This window comes from Lichenostomus cassidix, chromosome 27 (genome assembly GCF_008360975.1).
Source record: "Lichenostomus cassidix isolate B80296 chromosome 27, HeHo_3.0, whole genome shotgun sequence".
NCBI classification, from domain to species: Eukaryota; Metazoa; Chordata; class Aves; order Passeriformes; family Meliphagidae; genus Lichenostomus; species Lichenostomus cassidix.
In genome coordinates this window covers 1,759,059-1,778,227 of record NC_139507.1, presented here as the reverse complement: position 1 = coordinate 1,778,227, position 19,169 = coordinate 1,759,059, and the positions used below count along the sequence as shown (strand labels likewise).

The window sequence follows — 19,169 nt, the reverse complement described above, 5'->3', positions numbered from 1 at the left end:
ATTGTTCCCCTTGTCCTATCACTGCCTGTGTAAGTCCCTCTCCCTCTTTTTAATAAGCCCCCTTTAGGGACTGGAAGCTCTCCTGGGAGCCTTTTCTACTCCAGGCTGGACACCCCCAGCTCCCTACAGCCACCATTTCTCCCTTCTGTAGGAGGATGCACTCTCCTTGGCCTTTCTGTTCTCACCTATAGCCCTTGCTAAGTCCCGTTCCACCTGTGCCTTGGCTTTCCTGACCTCATCCCTCCACACCTGATGCAGCCATCCCATAATGGCACAAGGCAGCAGCTCCCCTTTGGTGTGTGCAGCACAGCCAAGGGCTCTGACAATATTCCTGCCCTATATTTTGCAACTCCAGTATCATTTCCAGTCCTGCTGGGCTGTAATTTCTACTGCCTCTTTCCAGAACATTGGTATGACTTTGATCCCTTACTCCCCTCTCCCCTCTCCTTTGTTCTTGGTCCTTCCCCTCCCTAAGCCGAGGCACAAAGACATCCAAGAGTGGTGGAACAGGAGCCTAACAATGCCTGGGGGGAAGAGGGAAACTCCCTGCCAGGAATCCCCTGGGGCTGGTGGAGGGAGAGCTCCATCACCCGCAGACCTTGGGGAGAGGAAGTAAGGCAGGGGCAGGGATGTGGCAGAGCTGTTCCCTTTCCACAGGGCTGGGAAACCATGAAACCTTCACCTGTTATGGCCCAGGAAGAGGCATTTTCCTCTTCCATCTGAGACATCCAGTCCTGAGCAGTGTTAGCAGGGGCTGTGTGTTGCACTAAAGGAGGTTGATTTTTAACACAGCCCCTCGTGCTCAGACCTTCCAGGGTTAACCTGAGGAAGAGTGAACAGGGAGAGGCACACAGAGCAGGCTTTGGCTCCTGGCCGAGTACAAACATCCTCTGGTACTTATCTCAACTATCTTCCTTCTAAATTAATTCTGTCCCACCCAGTCATCACCTCTTATCACTCATAATCTCCCCCTCTATTCTGCACATACCTTACGCCCAATTCACTGGTTTTAGGTGCTCAAATACTGACTGGTTTGGTCTCTTCGTTTAAAAACTTTTCCCTCGCAGATTTATCCCCAGGCAGCAACTAAACATCACAGCTCAGTGCCCCCGCCCAGAGGGATGGGGGAATCAGGAGGGAATAAAGTAAAACTTGTGGGCAGAGATAAGAACAATTTAATAATTGAAACAAGGTAAGATATAAATAGTAATAATTAAAAAATAATGAGGGAGATAAAACAGACAAGTGGTGGCCAGTACACTTCTCAACACTCTCTGTCCCCTCCCAGCCCACCCTGCCCCGAGTTTATATACTGGGAATGACTGTCTGTGGTATGGAAAATCCCTCTTGCCAGTTTGGGTCACCTGTCCTGGCCCTGCTCACTGGCAGAGCCTGGGAAACTGGAAAGTCCTTGATTTAGAGTAAACACAAGCCATCCCTGTGTTATCAGCTTTATTCCCATACTGAATCCCAAACACAGCCCTGGACAAGCTGCTGGGGAGAAAATTAATCACAGCTGAAACCAGGCCATAAAACCTTTCCTGGATTTCTTCCACATGCTCAGTCACACTCAAACATGCTCCTGAAGCATCAGTCCCATTTCCAGCTGCTGCTCACAGCATCAAAGTCCCTCAGGGGCCCACCCTGGACAGGAGCCTGTGCTCCCCCAGCCTAGCACTGCCACAGGCTGGTCCCACCTCTGCATCGAGTTCATACCTACAGCACTGACAACTTTCTGCATTCTTTGCTGGGTGTTTTTAGATTTAATAAGTGGTTTGTAGCTGTGGGGAACTGGAATTACTTCAAAACATAAGAGCAAGAGGAAGATAATCCAACCTCTTGATCTCACATTTTAAATCCACAATCTCTTTATCGACAGCCACATTTTGCTTTCCAAGCTCTTCCTTCAGTGCTCTTAATTAGAACTCCCCACCTGCATCACTGGCATGGGGAGAGGAAGGGTTGGCCCCTCTCAGGGCCCAATGGGGAGTGGGCAGAGCACAGCAAGGGCCTGGATGTGCCCCCAGCTGCCTCCCACTCCTTTTCCAGCACTCACCCATTTCCATCCCCCCTTCCGAGCCACTACCAGCTCTGGGGCTGTCCCACCCTGTCACATCCCACCAGGCTGACCAGTGAGGTTCAGCATTGCCTGCTTCTTCCAACCCCAGTGCAGTGGGACCTATTTGCTGCTGCAATGCAAATGGGTGCCCCCACAACAGCCCCGTGGCCCCCTTCCCTGCAGACCTCTCCTCCATCTGCAGTGAACCACAATCAATTCTAGAACTGCTCCTGCTTGTTTATTTTGGCCACAACATGTTGGTAAAGGTAAAAAAAAAAAACCCCCCCCAAAAAAAAAAAAAACCAACAACCACCACCACTTTATTTTGGTTGAAAAAAATCTTTATTCACAGAACATCACATGAATCACGTCCCACCCTTGCTCCTTTTTTTATAAAATACTGGTAAAAAGTTTTTTCCAGAGGCAGGTGAATTCCCCCAGAGTCCCCTCCTTGAGAGAGCAGCTCCTCCCAGAGCTGGAACTCGTGCCACAGTTCAGAAGCAGAAGTGAGGTGTTTAGTGAGGAAGGAACCAGCACAGAGTTACAGCAGCAAAGCCTCCAGGGCTCCAGCTCTGGCTCACTTCCTTTGGCAGGGACCACAATCCCACCAGGGCTCCAGCTCATTTCCCATGGCATCCAAAGGGGAGATGTGGGGCTTGAAGGAACCACTCATGTCCCTGCCATGTCCCACTGCAATGGTGGCTTTTGGGGTTTCACATAAACCACCTGAGAGCACAGATGCCCTTGGAAATCTCTCTGGACTTTACAGGCACTACAAACGTGTTTGATGTCACGTCCCCAAATCTAGTTCCCCAGGTGGTTCCTTCAAGCACCACATGTCACCTTTGGATGCCATGGGTAGCAAGGACACTTGGCTCACCAAGGGGCAATCAGCCTGTGCAGGGACAAGGAGACTCCAGAAGGCAAAATAAAGAAACAGGAAAACATCTATTAAAATGCCAAGCTAGGCTCAGAAAATGAAATGCAGTTCCAAATATCTTATGGCTCCTACCACAGCCCAAAAGGAAAGAGATTGGCCAGAGTCCCACTTTGGTGTAAGACAAACCCTCCTACACCAGGTCACAGCTACAGAAACGTTAAACAATGACAGCCTTAAACTCTAACCCTCAACACTCTAAAATCCAGTGGAATTGGATCAGTTCACTGAAACTGAAATTTGCCAGGGTCCCCTTGCAAGTGCTCAGCTGCTCTCTCAAGGGCTGAATCCATCAGATTTCCTATCCTAAATAAATTTCAGGCAAATTTGGATTTATGATTTCTACTACAGACACAGCAAGACAGATGTTCCATCATTGCAGATTCCCTCTTTTAATTCCTTGCTTCCTTAAGCTGAAATGGAAACTAGTTCTATGCTTGCTCTGCTACAGTATTTCCTTGGAAATACCTGGACAAATGGAGAACTCTGAGAGCAGGAAACACTTTGGAAGCATCACATGGAGAAGCCCTTGGCCCAGGGGCCGCTGGTCACTTGGGGTGTTTGGCTGGGCTCCACCCCAGCTCTGCCCACCAGCATGGCCCTGTTTCATTGTCCACATTCCCTAAAATTCTAATTTTTTTTTTTCGGTTATTAAAACCCTTTTTCTCCCAGTTTGCAACAGGCCACATAATGAAAGCAAAGCTTAGTGCAGAGAGGACAGAATGTAGAATTTGTGATTAGTTACTAATCCAGAGACCAACAACCATTCCAGACAGACAGCAAGGAAGGAACTGCCAGCACAAGGCCACATCATCTGGATATGACATTTCTGTGCCACTGTCAAACATTGGGGAATGCTCCAGACTTGCCACACATCGGGATGGGAATGGATCTGGAGGGGGATTGAAATGGATGATGCCCAAAATCCCAGGATGGCCCTTCTAACAGGCTCCCCCCAGGCTGCAGGGAAGCAGTGCTGGATTGAAATGAGGATCTCATAGCTCCAGTGTTTCACTGAGACAGGGAATGACCCCAAGGAAGTGAGTGCCAGCCAGCACAACCCCTGGGAGGTGACATGTCAAAGTGTCTTTCACAGTAACTCCACAGGTGCAAAGGAAACACCCTTCCCAAGGATGGGGACGTCACAATCCCAAGGCACAAACTTGAGGAAACTCCCCTGACCAGGGCTGATTTTCAGTGCCAGGCCTGTTGTGCTGATCCTGTGGTGTGAAGAGTCCATCCCAGCTCTGTGAACAATCCCACACGTTCAGGGAGTACAGCAGGACTCACCTGCTCCATCCACTCAGAAGTTCCAGGTCCAGAGCCCCAAACCCAACCAGCACCTCAGGAAATGAACACAGCTCCCCAAACCTCTGTGCTCCAGCATTAGAAATGTCAGTTTTGGAGGCTGGATTTGGCAGGAGGCCCAGGGAGATGCCACAGGCCTGACATGCATCCCAGTGGAAGCAGGAGGGACCATGGCACTTGGCATCCCCTGGGAAGCAGCAGGGCAGAGAGAGAAACCAGAACATCCCTCAGATGAGCAGAGCAGCATTTCAGCCTAAACCACAGAGATCTTTGCTGGTTAATACTGTGTGTGAAGTTAACTGAGGTTATAACCGTGCTCTAAAGACTCTTCCCCACACATCCTCCTCCTCCAAGCAAATGGAACCACAGATGGGAGCCCTTCACTTCCCACCTCTTTCTGCACATTCAGTCCCACAGGCTGAACTCAGGCCCATGAACACTGAGCAGTTCTCTGTGCCACTCTTGCACTGCAAAGTGCAGGGGTCAGGTCAGTGCTGGCCAGCACAGGAAAGACTCACTACATCCTACATTGTGCCTTTGCATCCTCCCATCCCTGTGTGCCCAAAGGGGACATTCCTGCCTTGCTACAGCTGGGCACAATGTTCACTTCTGCTTCCTACTAACCAGACCCTTAAACCTGCACACTTGAGGTGAGAGCAGCAAAGGCCAGGGGTTATTTTCACAGGGCCATTGTCAAGCACAGCGTCCCCAGACACATCCATTTCCCGACGTGCTTTCCATATGACACTGTCGAAGTGGGATTTGTAAACTCTGAAGTCCACGGGAAGGGCTCATCCAAAGCAGCACCCAGAGGCAAGTCAGTCCTGGAGACAGTCCTCTTGCAGGAGTTCAGCAGCTCATGTCAGGTACTGCACAACAAGGAACATGATGACACAGGTCACAGCCATCCCCCCCAGCATGAGGAACTTGTCCTGGAAGGCGCGTTTCTCGATCAGCCGCATCACCGTGTTGGACAGTCCCAGCATGTTGGCAACGTCCAGGATCTTCTTGTGAGTGCCCTGAGGACAACAACACAGCAAAGACACAATTACCCTCATGCTCTGAGCCTTCTTAGTCCAGTCCAAGAGTATTTCATCAGGGGTGGTGAGTGATGTATTCTAATCCATGCAATTTCAGCCAACCATCCCTACCATTCCACAGGAGGTGGCCTGGAAACAACTGAATGTTTGGACTAATTAATTCATGCACATGAACAGGACTGTGGTTAAAGGCACAAAACAATCTGTCTGGACAGAGGCAAAAAAAAAAGTGTCTCAGAAAAATGCACTCCCTAGGGAGGAGTAAGAGTTTTCCTGGTACTGTTTCAGTCACAGTCTAAAAAGAGCTTCAGCCAAGGTTTTGTGCAGAGCTCCCCTCATTGAAGTACAGTTCATACCAACAGAGACAGAGAAGGTTCAGAGAAGGGTAATGGCAGAAAAAAGGCAGATAAATGTGTAACTAATGCCATTTTCTGAAATCCTTCCACAGAAAAGCACAGGGCGCTGCAGGCAGGACACTTGGTATTATTAGGAATATGGATCCCACCATTACATCAGCAGCAGGGACACAGCAGGAATCCTCCTGCTTTATTTCAGGGCAGTGGTCAGAGGAAACAGTATGAAATACAGGCACAGAGATGTGCTCCAGGCACAGGTCCTGAGTGGGGAGAAGGGAGAGAACTCAGGGCTGCAGAGTCCTGATGGCACAAGAGGTGAGAAGGACCTTTCCAGGGAAGCTGCACACAGAGACTGTTCTCGGGCAACAAAGCTTGTGTCAGTGTAAGAAAAACTGAGTAAGGGGGAAAAGGAATATGAACAGATTATTTCCTCACTGTGAGGGAGAAGCAACATTCCCCCAAACACCCAGGAACATGAGGGCCCCAAAAGCACAGCCTGTGTGTATCAGCAGCCATGGACAGACACCCAGCAATTCCCTGCTGCAGGGCTGACCCGAGCTCATGTGTCTGGCACAGGCTGGAGGGGAGCCAGGAGGCCCAGAGAGATCCAGCAGGAACCAGGCAGTCACTGCCAGCCAGCCAGCAAGACTGGTGCCATTACAAGAAACAGCATTTCCTCATCTCTGTGGGGCACCAGGTCCTGCCAGGGCTCCCATATGGCACTGGCCAGCTGTGGTTGAGCTTTCCTGACCTGTGATGGGATGCACCTCCTTCTCAGGGACCCTCCAGAATCCAAGTGCTTCATCCAGTCCCTCATCAGAGATTACCTTGGATCAGTGACCTCTCAGCTTGGAGAACCAACTCCAATTCCCTGTGTGCGGCACAGGGACACTGATGACTGGATTTCCCAGGCCAATGTCATCAGCCACCAAAGCAACCCAGCACTCAGCGCAGTGGACACATGTCTGTAATCCTCCCAGGGATGCAGGAACCTCAAGGAAGGTGCTCTTTCCAAGAAGTATTCACAACCCCCAGTCCTCTCCCAACACTAGTAATGAGTCCTTCCAGCCTCTTCCTCATGAGCTGGCAGCAGAAGCCCTCCCTGGCCAGACTGCTCAGCAACACCATTCCTCTGCAATGAACACTGAACCACCCACTGAGTTTTCTTCCAAGTTTTTCTAGTGATGGACCTTGTCTAAAAACAAATCCATATTCACCAGGTCAGTGAACAAGTAACCTGAATCAAGAAGCTAAACCTCATATTGAAAGAACTCTGCTTTAAAGTCTCCATGTAACATCTGTGAGTGCAGGGACTGGTCACCAGACTAGGGAGCAGAAAAGGAGCTACAGCCCCGCTTTGGCCCCTGTGCTGGTCCTGTGCAGGGCTCAGGGAACACAGGCAGCCTGGAACCCTGGGATAAGGACAGCAAAGTGTCCATGCACACCCAGCTCAGCTCCCTGTGTGCCAGCTGCAGTGTAGACCAGGCTTGCCCTACCTGCCACACCATGGAGCTGCAGGTGTGATAAACCTGACCAAATCTGGGACTTTAGCCATTAAAAATGCCTAAATCTGGCAAATAGATGTCAAAACAAAGCAATGTTACAAAACTGACAACAGTGATTATCCCCATGAGAAGATGAATACAACAGACATAGGGACTTCCCTGTATTTTTCAGAAACCAGTTCCTTCCCACACACTTCCTATTAAAAAGTTTTTTGTGTCCATGAGCTTTTCACTCCAAATTTAACATCACTTTAACCAGTCAGTGTTTTGAACAGACAGATATTTGCCACAAAGAGACATGCAGAAATGTAGCTGTTATCAGCAGGGACGCAGAGACTATTGAGGTGCATTATCTTTATTACTAATCTTGACCACAAGTGCTCTACACCAGCTTTGTGGCTGCTCTGAGTGATGTTCACCTGAACCAACATCTCCCTGCCAGCCAGTTCCTGCCCCTCCTGGATTTGAACAAAAACCAACAGTCACCCAAGAAAAAACAAACATAATGGAATAAAACATAACATTCAGCACTCCAGATGCTGCCCTGCAGGTGAAGGCCAGCTAACCCCAAGAGATCTTAAAGATATTACTAACAGGATGATAAAATGTAAAGATTTCAGGTTGTTTAAATGAAGTTTGGGCCTTTCCAGCATCCTCAGCTCAGAGCAATGTACTCAAACAACACATATATTGATTTTACTTAGCCTGATCAGCATAAACACAGAGAAAGTGGGGTCTTTCTGGTAAAAAATGATGCCCCCACCTTTAACGTGACTCTCTGGTCCCTCAGGCCCTGCAGGATGTTGGTGCCACTGCCAATAAGATCATCCATGCCTCGGTGGGCACTCTGCAGGGATTCATTAAACTGCAAGGTTTCGTCGATCGGGATGGTGGTGTCAGAGTCCTGTGGGGAAAGCAGGGACTCAGTTACCTGCTCACTCAGAAACACAACATGCACCAGCAGACACTGCAAAAACCCAACAGGATTTGGAGGACTGTGCTTAAACATTTCTTTTTCGTAATGGTTTTAACTACAACATTGGTATTTGAGTGAAAAGAGTCATTTAGAGAAGAGAGGGAGGAAGCTGAAAGGCAAAGCTGAGCAGCTGCTCAACTGCAATGAGATCTCAAGGATAAAAAGAGCAAAAGCAGAGAATTTTTATCATCTCAGTAGGAAAGGTTCTGCAAGAGAGAACATCAGAGCTGACAGAAGGTGTTTAATAAGGTGGTAAACACCAAGAAGGTGCTTAGTCATTGATCATTGCAAAGACTTGTGGAAGATTTCACACCACATTTCTGAGTGGCAAAAGGCCTGAAAAACAAAATGTTTGGAGATGACATTTTAAATATTTACAACATGGTGCAAATTTCTGGCAGTGAGAGCAAATAGACACGAGCCTGGATCCCTGAGCTTTGGCTCACTCATCACCCAGGGCCTTACCTAAACAAAAATAAAAATAATTAAAAATTAATATTTTTCATGTTTTTCAAGAAAAGATGCATTCACTCAGCTAGGAACTATGAAATGGAATACAACTAGGAATCTTGAAATGGAAAGAACAGGGTAAAATTCTAATCTGGACTGCATAAGAAGGCAAGGATGTGATCACTTGAATCTGTCAAGGCCTCCAGGTCACTGTTCTCTGGACACTACTCCATGCAGAGGGGCAAGGAAATAGTTCATTGCTCCCACATGGTTTAGAGCAGGAATTTGGATACTAGTAAGAGGAAAGTATCTTCTGCTTTGATCATCAGCAGATGATCATCTGCTCCAGGCACTCAGAAGAAGGCAGAATTCAGTCAGAGATGGTAAACACCCTTCACATGCCCTACAGGTGACACACAGATACAGCACAGCGTGCTCTGAACAGACTCTTTGGTAAAAACCCCAAATGTTAATATGAAAATGCCATGTAGGACTCAGGGTCAGGTGTTGCCCTGCCTGGGCAGGGGTTGTGCTCACTGTGGAAGAAGGAATATTTAGGAACAGAGCTGTCAGGGATGGATGAAGGGGCTGTGACAGAACACACAACCCTGGAACACAGGAGCCGCGAACGCAGCACCAAGACTCACACATCTCTGAGCAGAAGCACTTGGATTTCCATGTGAATGGCTCTTATTCCACATATTTAATAACCTCCAAACCAGCATATTTCATTTCTATACAAGGTTTTTTATCCATTGTAAGGCAGCAATAACGATACAAATGTAGATTTGTGACCCTCCTCCCAAGGAGATGAGATGACACCACAGCTCTGCTTTGCTGCTTGTGGCTTTCCCCAGGTACAAGGGAAGGCTTTAAAGATAAATACCATCTTTAACTTAGAATTAAACAAAATCCTCAGAACACTGCTACAGCTTCCAAAAGCTCCAGTGGTTTACTCACACACTCAGCTGACATCTCTAATAGAACAGGAGTGTCTATGAATAGGAACTGTGCAAACCTCTAACCGAAAGAGGCTGGTAACTGACAAATAAATCATCATTGTCCTATTAAAGGGCCACTCTAAAGTCACATTTTTGTAGCAAGCTAAAAAGAAACACAAAACAATCATGTATTCTTTCATCTCAGATACTTTTCAACATCTGAAGGAGAAAATAACCCATTTACTCTGTATTTTGCTTCTGCCAGCCTGCTACCGCTCTTTAAAATTGTTCCACTTACATACCTTTTATTTCTGAACAGCAGATTTAGGAAAATTTGTCCCTACTTGCAGAGAAACACCACAGTGTTTAAAAACAACAAACTGCAGTGTTTCCTTCAAGTCTTGTTTATAATTTTGAAATAGTCAACACAATACCAGACATTATAACAGGTTTTGAGAAATGCATCAAACTACCCAAATCTCAAGTTATTAGGATTGCTCACATTCTTCCTTGCCTTAACTGACAACGCAGATAATGAATGTTAGGTGAGATGCCTTTAACAAAGGGGGGTGGGGGGAAGGAGAAATTTTTTACAAATTTAAAAAATATTTTAAAAACCCCAAACAAACACAACCCCCCAAGATTAACTTTTCAGCTGCAGGAGAGTGAACTCGGAAAGCAAGCCTATATTATTCAGAGCAAAATTCCTCCAGCAATTTGCACTGGTGGGACTTCCCAAGGTGGAAGGAATGGAGGAACTAAGAATTAACAAGAACAGGTGGAACATATTCGGGTTATTACAAACTTTTGGTTCATTTCTAGGCAAAAAGCAAAGGTTTTGTCCCAGCTGTGTGATTTGTATTTGGCTACACTGAAGTTTGCTGACCCCTGCTGCCAGTGAGGTGTGTGAAGTCAGGCTTTTCACAGCTCTCAGGATTTGGCAGCGATTTGACAGAAATCAAAGTTAAATGTACACTGTGGTACCTACCTCACTCACCCTCTTACAACTGCTATGTAAATCCAGGCAGAACTGCAGCGGATAGAACAGGAGCAGCAGCTTCGGGAGCCTTTTCCTACTGCCTAAAGAGCCCAGCTTTTCCTCATGAGAGCTGTACTTTATCCCCACACATTTTGACTCTCTACCTTTACTCACACTCCCAGCAGCTTCCAACAGTCCTGTTTACATCTTGCCTGCCACCCCCCTGAGGGATCTGAGCTCCTGGAGCACAGAGAGCCCAGGCACAGGTATTTACGTTGGTGGTGAAGGTGCGAGCCAGCAGCTCCTCCCGCTGCCGCTCCTGCTGCTCCCGCATGTACCGCCGGTGCTGGAAGTTCCTCAGGGCTGTCTGCAGGTGCTGCACATCGTATTTCAGCTGGTCAACTCGCCTGCAAAGGAGCAACAGCATAAAAACTCTTCTGGTGGTTTTTATATGAGCAATGGAGCTTCATAAACTAACAGCGATGAATAATAAGGAATGATCGGTTCTGCTTCTCTAGAAGATGCAGGATGGTCAACGTCAGGCCAAAATTCCACACTTATATCTTCCCTGTCTTGTTTTTCTACTAAACAGGTGATTATTTCACAGGTGATTATTTTAATCAATTGTTTAGCCTCCAGGCTAATGACAGAATGTGAAGCAGAACTCCTGAGCTGTCCTGGACATCCTATCACATGGATTGTCCCTTCAAGAGTTATATAGCTCTGTCTGTTCCTCATTCAACACAGATTTGGAAAGATGGCAGGATTTGTACAGGTTCCATTTTGAGATGCCCTTTTCACATAAAAGATGAAACTTTTCAGTTTCTTTAATTAGCACCATGTTCTTAAGCTTGAGGGTTTATTAAAAGGAGCTCAAAAGTCAGTGGGCAATACAGGAGAAATCTCAGACATCTCCACTGGGCTGAAACACATAATGTCCAGAATTCCACTGTCCCTGATTAAATGATTGATTATGTTTAATGTTTGATTACCAGACTGTCTTGGTCTAGTGGAAGGCATCCCTGCCCATGGCAGGGTTGGAGCTGATCTTTCCACCCAAACCTTTCTGAGATTCTATAAAGAAATTGATGAGTATTTCAGATACTGACCTCTTCCTTTAATACAGGTGATATGAAATCCACCCCTACTATCTACAAGGGCATTTTGGACTAAACATTAATAACTGTGTCACAGAATTAATTAAGAACTGCAAGCCCTGATGTCTGTGGTCCAACCTCCTGCTCAAACCACTGCTCACTTTAGAAATCTATTTATTTCAGTCACCAACAGCTTGGAAAACAGCCCAGAGAAAATGACACCAATTGAAGGAATTTTAGTCTCTACCTCCACAAATGCCATTAAAAGCAAGTGACACAGACAGCATCCAAGTGCATGTTGTGCTCATCTGAGAAGAGAGACATGAATCCAGCTGCATCACCAGCCTGGACTTGATGATCTTTGAGGCCTTTTCCAACCTTAATGATTCTCATAATTCTGTGGTTAAACGCAGAAAAGCGATTTTGCCTCTGTGCCTCAATTTAGCTACTGTAGAGCACAGAGATAAGTTATTCAAAGTATAAAGGTTTCACACAAATCAAAAGGCAAAGGGCCTCAGTAAATTTAATTAAAATAATTATAAATTCCAGCAAAGCAGTGAACTCACAGTTTGGCATTCTGCCGCTTGTTGGGAGGTTCTTTGCTGGACAGGATTTCCAGACGTTCCAAGTTGCTGAATATGTTGTCTATTCTTGCCTGGATCTCATTTTCTACCACTGCAAGGAAATACAAACAGGATTTGATTTGAAATCTGATGAAGGTAAAACCTCAAAAGCATTCAAAGCAGTATGTAAAACCTGACAGATGCAAATCCTTACTGTATGAAAATAATCAGATAACTGAGAACTATAAATATCATGAAATGTCACTTCTTTAGCTCAGTAATTTGACACATTCACCTTTCCCTCCTCCTCTGAGAAGGAAGCTGGGAAAGCCCCTGCTCTTTGCAGACACCTGAGCCTCCTTCCCTATCAGCTCCTTGAATTAGGATTTCAAGCCCCCACATTCCCCCTGCAGCCCCTTCCTGCTCCCTCAGCACAATTTGCTCTCACAAGAACCCAGAGAGAAGCATCATCAACCACCTGCCAACTACTCCACAGAATGCCAGGACTTCCCAGAAAATCACGTTCAGCAGCACCCAGAGAAGCAAAGAGCACACACAACCTTGTCTTTGCCCCTGGATCTCACTGAGTCAAAGAGTAACTGACTCACACCCAGAGACAAATCAATCAAATTGTCCTAATCCATCTCTCCATCACTTACTGCAGCTGAACTCAACACAGGAGAGCACACGGTTTTCAGCACCCTTTGTTACACCAAACAACACCACTACACGTTTTTCTGAGCAAGAAGGGACTATTTGCTCAAAGCTAGAAAAGGCAAACTGCAAGTTTGAGTTCCTGGACCCTATTCCTGTTCTTCAACCACAGAATTATCTCATAAATTCTGAAATACTATCTAGAGCACTATCTGTATCATTATATAAAGACAAATATATACATATATTTATTCACTTATTAACTATGTAAACTACGTAATCCCATCTCTTGAAATGCTCTCAAGCAACAGAAACAAAATGGCAATTTATATTCATTTTCAGGATTTTCAAGACCACTCCCAGTGAAAAGCAGTCTGGGAAGTTTGGCATTGTAGAAGGAATAGTACAACCACCACAAAACCACAACTAGGATTAGTAAGTCATTATCTTTTGATATGAAAGTTTTAACAGCCCTTTCTATAGCCCAGTCATGCTTCACAAATGTGTTTAAGGTAAGAGAACATATGCAGAAATACATCTGGTCAATGCAGTGTCATTTCACCTCAGAACTTCCTGATGAAACCCATTATTAGTGACTCATGCAGGAATTTAGGGTTCAAACACAGGTCCAAAATACATCTGCCAATTCTGCACTGAGGTAAAAAGTCCTGCCACATGTATCAGAGCATCTCATTACATCATTTATGAGCACAGGGTTATAGTCCAAATTTGCTAAGGCAATTTCAGACCTAATGGTTCTACACACGTCCCTTAAGCTGGTGGAATTACAGGTTCTGACTCTGATGCAGCAGGAATTGTCAGGATCATCCTGCTTAAGTTCCTGCACACAAAATCACAGCATCTTCCCCAGAAACTGCACTGAGCATCTTTAGGGGAAAGCTTCCAGTTAGTGGATGCTGAGGGAATAACAAAACAGCAGGGCAGGCACAGTCACATCCCTCAGCTTTCTGAGCTTCTACCAAAGAAGCTCAGCCCAGAGATTCTCTGAATGTGCAGTTCTGTCCACACCAAGGTGTTCTAAAACCTCTATGAGTGCATCCATGTGGGGGTTTTGACCTGTTTGTGCTGAAGGCCTCCACAGACACGCTGACCAGAAGTTCCAAAGTCTAACAGCCCCAAAAATCTGGCATTCTACCAGGACATGAAAGAAGCACTCACAATAAGCACTGGCTGTCAGTTAAAGGATTATAACAGCAAGATAAAGTAAATTCTTGTCCTGTCTTTTCTGCTCTGTCCTCATACAAAACAAAACCTTATTGAAGCTAAACAGTAAAATGATTTCAATGCATTCTGAACTGGTGATGTGCCTCAGCAGCTGATCACAATGACTCAGGAGGTAAACTTGTTCCAACAATGATTGCAAATATAATGAGAAAACATACAAGGTTAAAGATGCAAACTGAATCAACCTCCCTCACTCACTCATTACTTACAGTGCACTGATTCTTTGTCTGAAGTCTCCAGGCGCCCCATATAAGACTGGACCTCATGGACCTGCCTGTCAGGAGATTAAATGAACAGAGAAGTCAGCTAACATCTAAAAAGTAATTTCTCAGTACCTCAGTTTTCACCTTCTTTAACTGAAATGCACTTCTTATAACAGAACTGGAATCAGCAACACAATGTTAGTGCAGACAGCCCATCACCAATGACCAACACCAACCCAGCTCCTCAGCAGGAAGCAAGCTGTGCTCTCACTTCAAAAGCACCTGCAAAGTAACCTTTTTTAAAAACAGAAATCAAAGTGAAGATTATGAAAAGTACAGAACAGCTCTTCTACAAGAAGTAGCTGTTCAGCCTGGTCTGGAGATGACAATAAGGAGATACCCATGAGAAGAAGGTGAATAAGGAATGATTTTCACTGTCTCACAACATGTGAATTCAGAGGCACAAAGTCACAACTTGTAATTATAAGAAAAAACTACTGTTTCTGGACAAGCAGTGGCAAAGGAAAACAAAAGAAAAAAATACTGATGGTTGTTAAATTCTTCTGGAACTGAACAGGTCTTAAGGTCCCTTTCAACCTGAACCATTTGATGATCACAAAATAAGGAAATAAGGCAGTTCAGAAATGGGAACTGAACAAGATCATTCCCCATACCCCTAACAGCTGCTGTTATGTTCCTGCATTTCCAGATCTCCAGCAGGATGGTCCTGCTCTTCCCTACAGCATCACTCGGTATTACTATTCAGTGATTTAGAAATTATGATTCCATACAAGATTCAATTCAAGTATCTTACAACCCCATCTCCCTTAACAGAGTGCGACAAAGAAGCAAATTACCACGGAAATTCAGAATATTGGATTAACTGTGTCCTTTGGCCCCTGTCCCATGAATTATTCCATATGGAATTACAGCAGAACCGCGAGACTTTTTGCCTTATTTTGCAATTCCCACACCACTCCTCCCTCTCCAGGCCGGCATCATCTGTGAAATGTGCGATTTATTCTCAAGGAGCCACACGCCCCGAGAGGTGGCAGCCCGCGGCAGCCGGACTCCTCAAACCCTGCTGCAAAAATCCTTATAAAGGGGCATGTTCTAAATAAATCTACATCAATAAACGGGAATCACCGTTCCCGGTGCCCTGGGCCGGCCAAGCCCGGGGGCTGACGTGGCACCCGGGGCCGGGGCTCTGCTCCCCCCGCTGCGGGATGGGGTTTTATGGGGGAAACGCTTTAAAGGGCGCTGAGAGCATAGCGGGGTCAGCCCTGAGCTCCCGCACAGCCGGCCCGGCCCGCGCTCCTCACACTGCCGGGCCTCACACACTCGGTCTGCGGACACAGCCCCTCCCAACCCAATCCCTCACACACTCGGCTTGCTGGTACAGCCCCTCACACACACCCCAATCCCTCACACACTCGGTTTGCTGGTACAGCCCCTCACACACACCCCAATCCCTCACACACTCGGTTTGCTGGTACAGCCCCTCACACACACCCCGATCCCTCACGCACTCGGTTTGCTGGTACAGCCCCTCACACACACCCCGATCCCTCACGCACTTGTTGGTTTGCTGGTACAGCCCCTCACACACACCCCGATCCCTCACGCACTTGTTGGTTTGCTGGTACAGCCCCTCCATCCCGCAGCAGCTCCTCTCCGCTCCGCACACGTCACCTCCCGCCGCTTCCGGCCCCGCCGCCTCCAGCTGCTTCCGCTTCCCGTGCCGCTGTTCCGCCCCTGCGCCCCGCGCCGCCGCCAGGGGGCGCTGCAGGACCGGCGTGGCGCGCGGCTGAGGGGGCGGGGCGGGGCCGTGAGGGGCTGGGCCGGGCCGGGCTGGGTTGAGCCGGGCAGGGCCGGGCTGGGCTGGGCAGGGTTCGGGTGTTCCTTGCCGCACGAATCTTTGCGGGATTCCCTCCGCTCGCAGCATCGGAAACACCGGCTGCAGCCTCCCGGCACGGTCAGCAAAGGTGGTGTCAGCTGCGAGAGCCGCCTTGGGTCGGGGAACTGCATCCCCTGCATGGAATGGGTTCATGGTACAGTTCCAACCCCTGGCAGCGACACCTTCCACTAGAACAGGCTGCTCCAGCCTGGTCTTGGACACTTCCAGGGATGGGGCAGTCACAGCTGCTCTGGGCAACGTGTGCCAGGGCCTTCCCACGCTCACAGGGAGGAATTCCTTCCCGGTATCACATCCATCCCTGCCCTCTGGCAGTGGGAAGCCATTCCCCGTGTCCTGTCCCTCCATCCCTTGTCCCCAGTCCCTCTCCAGCTCTCCTGGAGCCCCTTTAGGCATTGGCAGGAGCTCTGAGCTCTCCCTGGAGCCTTCCCTTCTCCAGCTGAACGCCCCCAGCTCTCCCAGCCCGGCTCCCTCCTCTGAGCAGCTCCACGTCCTGATTGCGAGGGGCGGCTGGACAGCGCTGCGGCTGGGACCTCCAGAGGGCAGGTCGCCTCTAGATGTCCAAGTGACCAACACCCCTGGAGATGCAGATACCAAGCAGATACCTCCTTCCTCACAGGATGAGTCCTACATCCAGTTATCCCCCTCTGAAACAGCTCATCCTGCTCTTTGATCCTCATTGCACCTGTCTTGCACCGCGCCTTGCTGTCCCATTCAGTGTTTCATCGCCAGAGAACTCCCTTCACAGGCTCGTTCACACATGATCACGGTCAGTTTAGGGTGTCCATCCTGAAAATAGTTTTGCTTTCTTAATAATCCTGTTTTTTCTCCCTACTTTGAGATACACTAAATTCCCTCCAGCAGGATGTCACCCATTCATGGTGGAACTGCAGGTTCCTGTCCTATCTCACAGAGCCTTGCTCTGGGGCTGGATGGGAGACTGCTTTTCCATTCACTCTTTTGTACTTGGTTTCTTCATTCTTTGGACCAGATAATCCACCACAGTCAAAGCCACAACTCTTCTTTGTATGTACTGGACTACAAAAGCCAATATCTTTATGGTCAAAATATGCTGAGCCACCCAAACCCCTTTCACCTTTTAACTTAATGGGAAAAGCAAGGAGAAAGCAGATTATTAAAAAAAAAACTGGGGGGGGGGAGGTATAGTCCAGTTATTCAGGGCAGCAGGACATCAGAGGCACAGGTACAAAGACTGATTTAAAAGCTCAAATTAGGATTATGACTGTGTCATGTCACTGAGATTTAATGGAAAATAGTTCTTGTCAACAAATGTAACTTCATGCTGAAAAGAGCTTGATTGGGAAAATTTAGGAAAGGCTTGTGTTCTGTAAAGCTTTCAACTCTACAGCACGAGATCAAACATTTTAAAGTCTGTAGCCTCTGCCCTTGTGGCCCAGACAAGCACTCCCCTCTCTCTTTCTGCTATTTCTTCTCTCTATTAAACATTGTCATTTTATACTTGTTCCTCCTGCTTTGAATTCCCCCTAATGTTGAGCTGATTCTGGGTTTATGCTGCCTTTCCTACCTGCGGTGTGAAGGGAAACCTGCTTTATCACCAAGAATAATGTCTTAAGCTTGGTCCATCCAGATAAAATGCTCTAATACAGTTAAATAAAATACACTGATTTAAATCCTAAACTCTTTTCAGCAACCTCAGCCTTGTCCTGCACTTCACTTAGGCAAAACCTAAATAACTGTACAGCAAAAATTCAGGCTACTGAAGGATGACAAACGTTGGAGGAAAAGTGAGAAATTATTTTCAGAGGTGGGGAAGGTGAAGACAGACACCTCCTGATGTGAGACTGGGCAAATTGGGAAACCTGGAGGCTGGAACAGTCTCCAAAGTGTTGAGTTTTTTCTGTTGTTGCTCATTTGCAGTTCAGGGTGAGCACCTGAAGAATGCAGCCTTGTCAAAGGAGAACACGTCCCTGAGAATCACACAGATCTAAAAGAGGTAAACAACACATCTTTAATTAATGAGAGATTCTGTCCCTGTGGGTCCATCTCTTGCGTCTCAGATGATGCATCAAACTTAGTCTGCCCTGCCCTGCCATGCAGCCAGCCAGGCCTCTGGCAAGAGATTATCCCCTGGATGTCAAACAGCAATTCAAGCCCCAGAAATCACATCAGCCCAAGGATAAACAGCATATCAACAAAACCATTAACTGCAGCAGTAACAAACACATTCACTCCCCATCCTTTGCTCCCCTTCTCTGAGCCATTATACCCCATTTTCAAACACTTTCTGGAAATAGGTTGAATGGAAATAGATGCTGGGATTTCCCTCCTGGCCAGGGCTGTGAGCGGTATCACAGGAGCCCTGGTGAAATGGCAAGCACTGAAGTACAAGAACAGATTTCTGTTCTTCTGTGAAGAAATTGATTTTTGCCAGAAACAACATGCTGCACCCCAGCGTCTGTTCTTGTTAGACTTCAAGTCCTTCCAGGAGGAGTCCTTCAGCAAATTGGCTCATTTAGACACAACAGCCAGGAGCATGGAGAGAAAAAAAAGGGTTTTGTTCAAGGAAAGCCTCTGTATTGTAAACAGGATAAAAGGGGATGGAGAGAGTCACTTATCACTGTCTCTCATGTCCCCAGGTCATTCCTGTGTAGCATCTACTGGAGAAAAAGTATTTCATATTCCCTACTCTCCCAGAAACCAAGCTGGGGGATTTTCTCTACCACACAATCTGCAGACCCCATGTGCATTCAGCAGCAGCTTTCAAACCCCATTGCTGTGTTCCCCATTACTCTCCTCTGCCTTGTGAAGCCTGGCAGCACCCAAGGGAGAGCTGGATCCTCCTGGGGTCTCCATTGCTCTGCCTGCACCAGCCTGTGTCCCCCTCACAGCCATGGGACTTGGGGCTCTCTCCAAAAACACTGATGCTCTGTTTAATGCTAGACCCCAATAATACATCTCT

General features: G+C 47.2%; 1 protein-coding gene across 4 annotated transcripts; it reads right to left on the bottom strand.

Annotated features, from left to right (window-relative positions):
* Positions 1–2,378: 2,378 nt before the first annotated feature.
* On the bottom strand, positions 2,379–16,031 carry GOSR2 (golgi SNAP receptor complex member 2). Of its 4 annotated transcripts, none has more exons than XM_085083344.1 (6): positions 15,942–16,031; positions 14,320–14,384; positions 12,215–12,323; positions 10,826–10,958; positions 7,969–8,109; positions 2,379–5,323 (listed from the first exon to the last, which is right to left on the bottom strand). In XM_085083344.1, the coding sequence occupies exons 1-6, from the start codon at positions 15,968–15,970 to the stop codon at positions 5,162–5,164; spliced, it is 639 nt and encodes a 212-aa protein (XP_084939470.1). In that variant the 5' UTR covers positions 15,971–16,031; the 3' UTR covers positions 2,379–5,161. The 4 variants fall into 4 exon arrangements, with proteins under 4 accessions (XP_084939470.1, XP_084939469.1, XP_084939471.1 ...); XM_085083343.1 differs by having other exon boundaries at positions 15,891–16,018; XM_085083345.1 differs by lacking the exon at positions 15,942–16,031 and adding an exon at positions 15,171–15,379.
* Positions 16,032–19,169: the final 3,138 nt, after the last annotated feature.

Excerpts from the sequence above, each read along its gene's own strand:
- GOSR2 (XM_085083343.1), bottom strand. The coding sequence starts at position 15,970 with ATGGAGGGGCTGTACCAGCAAACCAACAAGTGCGTGAGGGATCGGGGT. Across the intron at positions 14,385-15,890 it reads CTGTACCAGCAAACCAACAA|GCAGGTCCATGAGGTCCAGT; the intron begins GTGCGTGAGGGA and ends ATCTCCTGACAG. Across the intron at positions 12,324-14,319 it reads AGACAAAGAATCAGTGCACT|TGGTAGAAAATGAGATCCAG; the intron begins GTAAGTAATGAG and ends ATTTCCTTGCAG.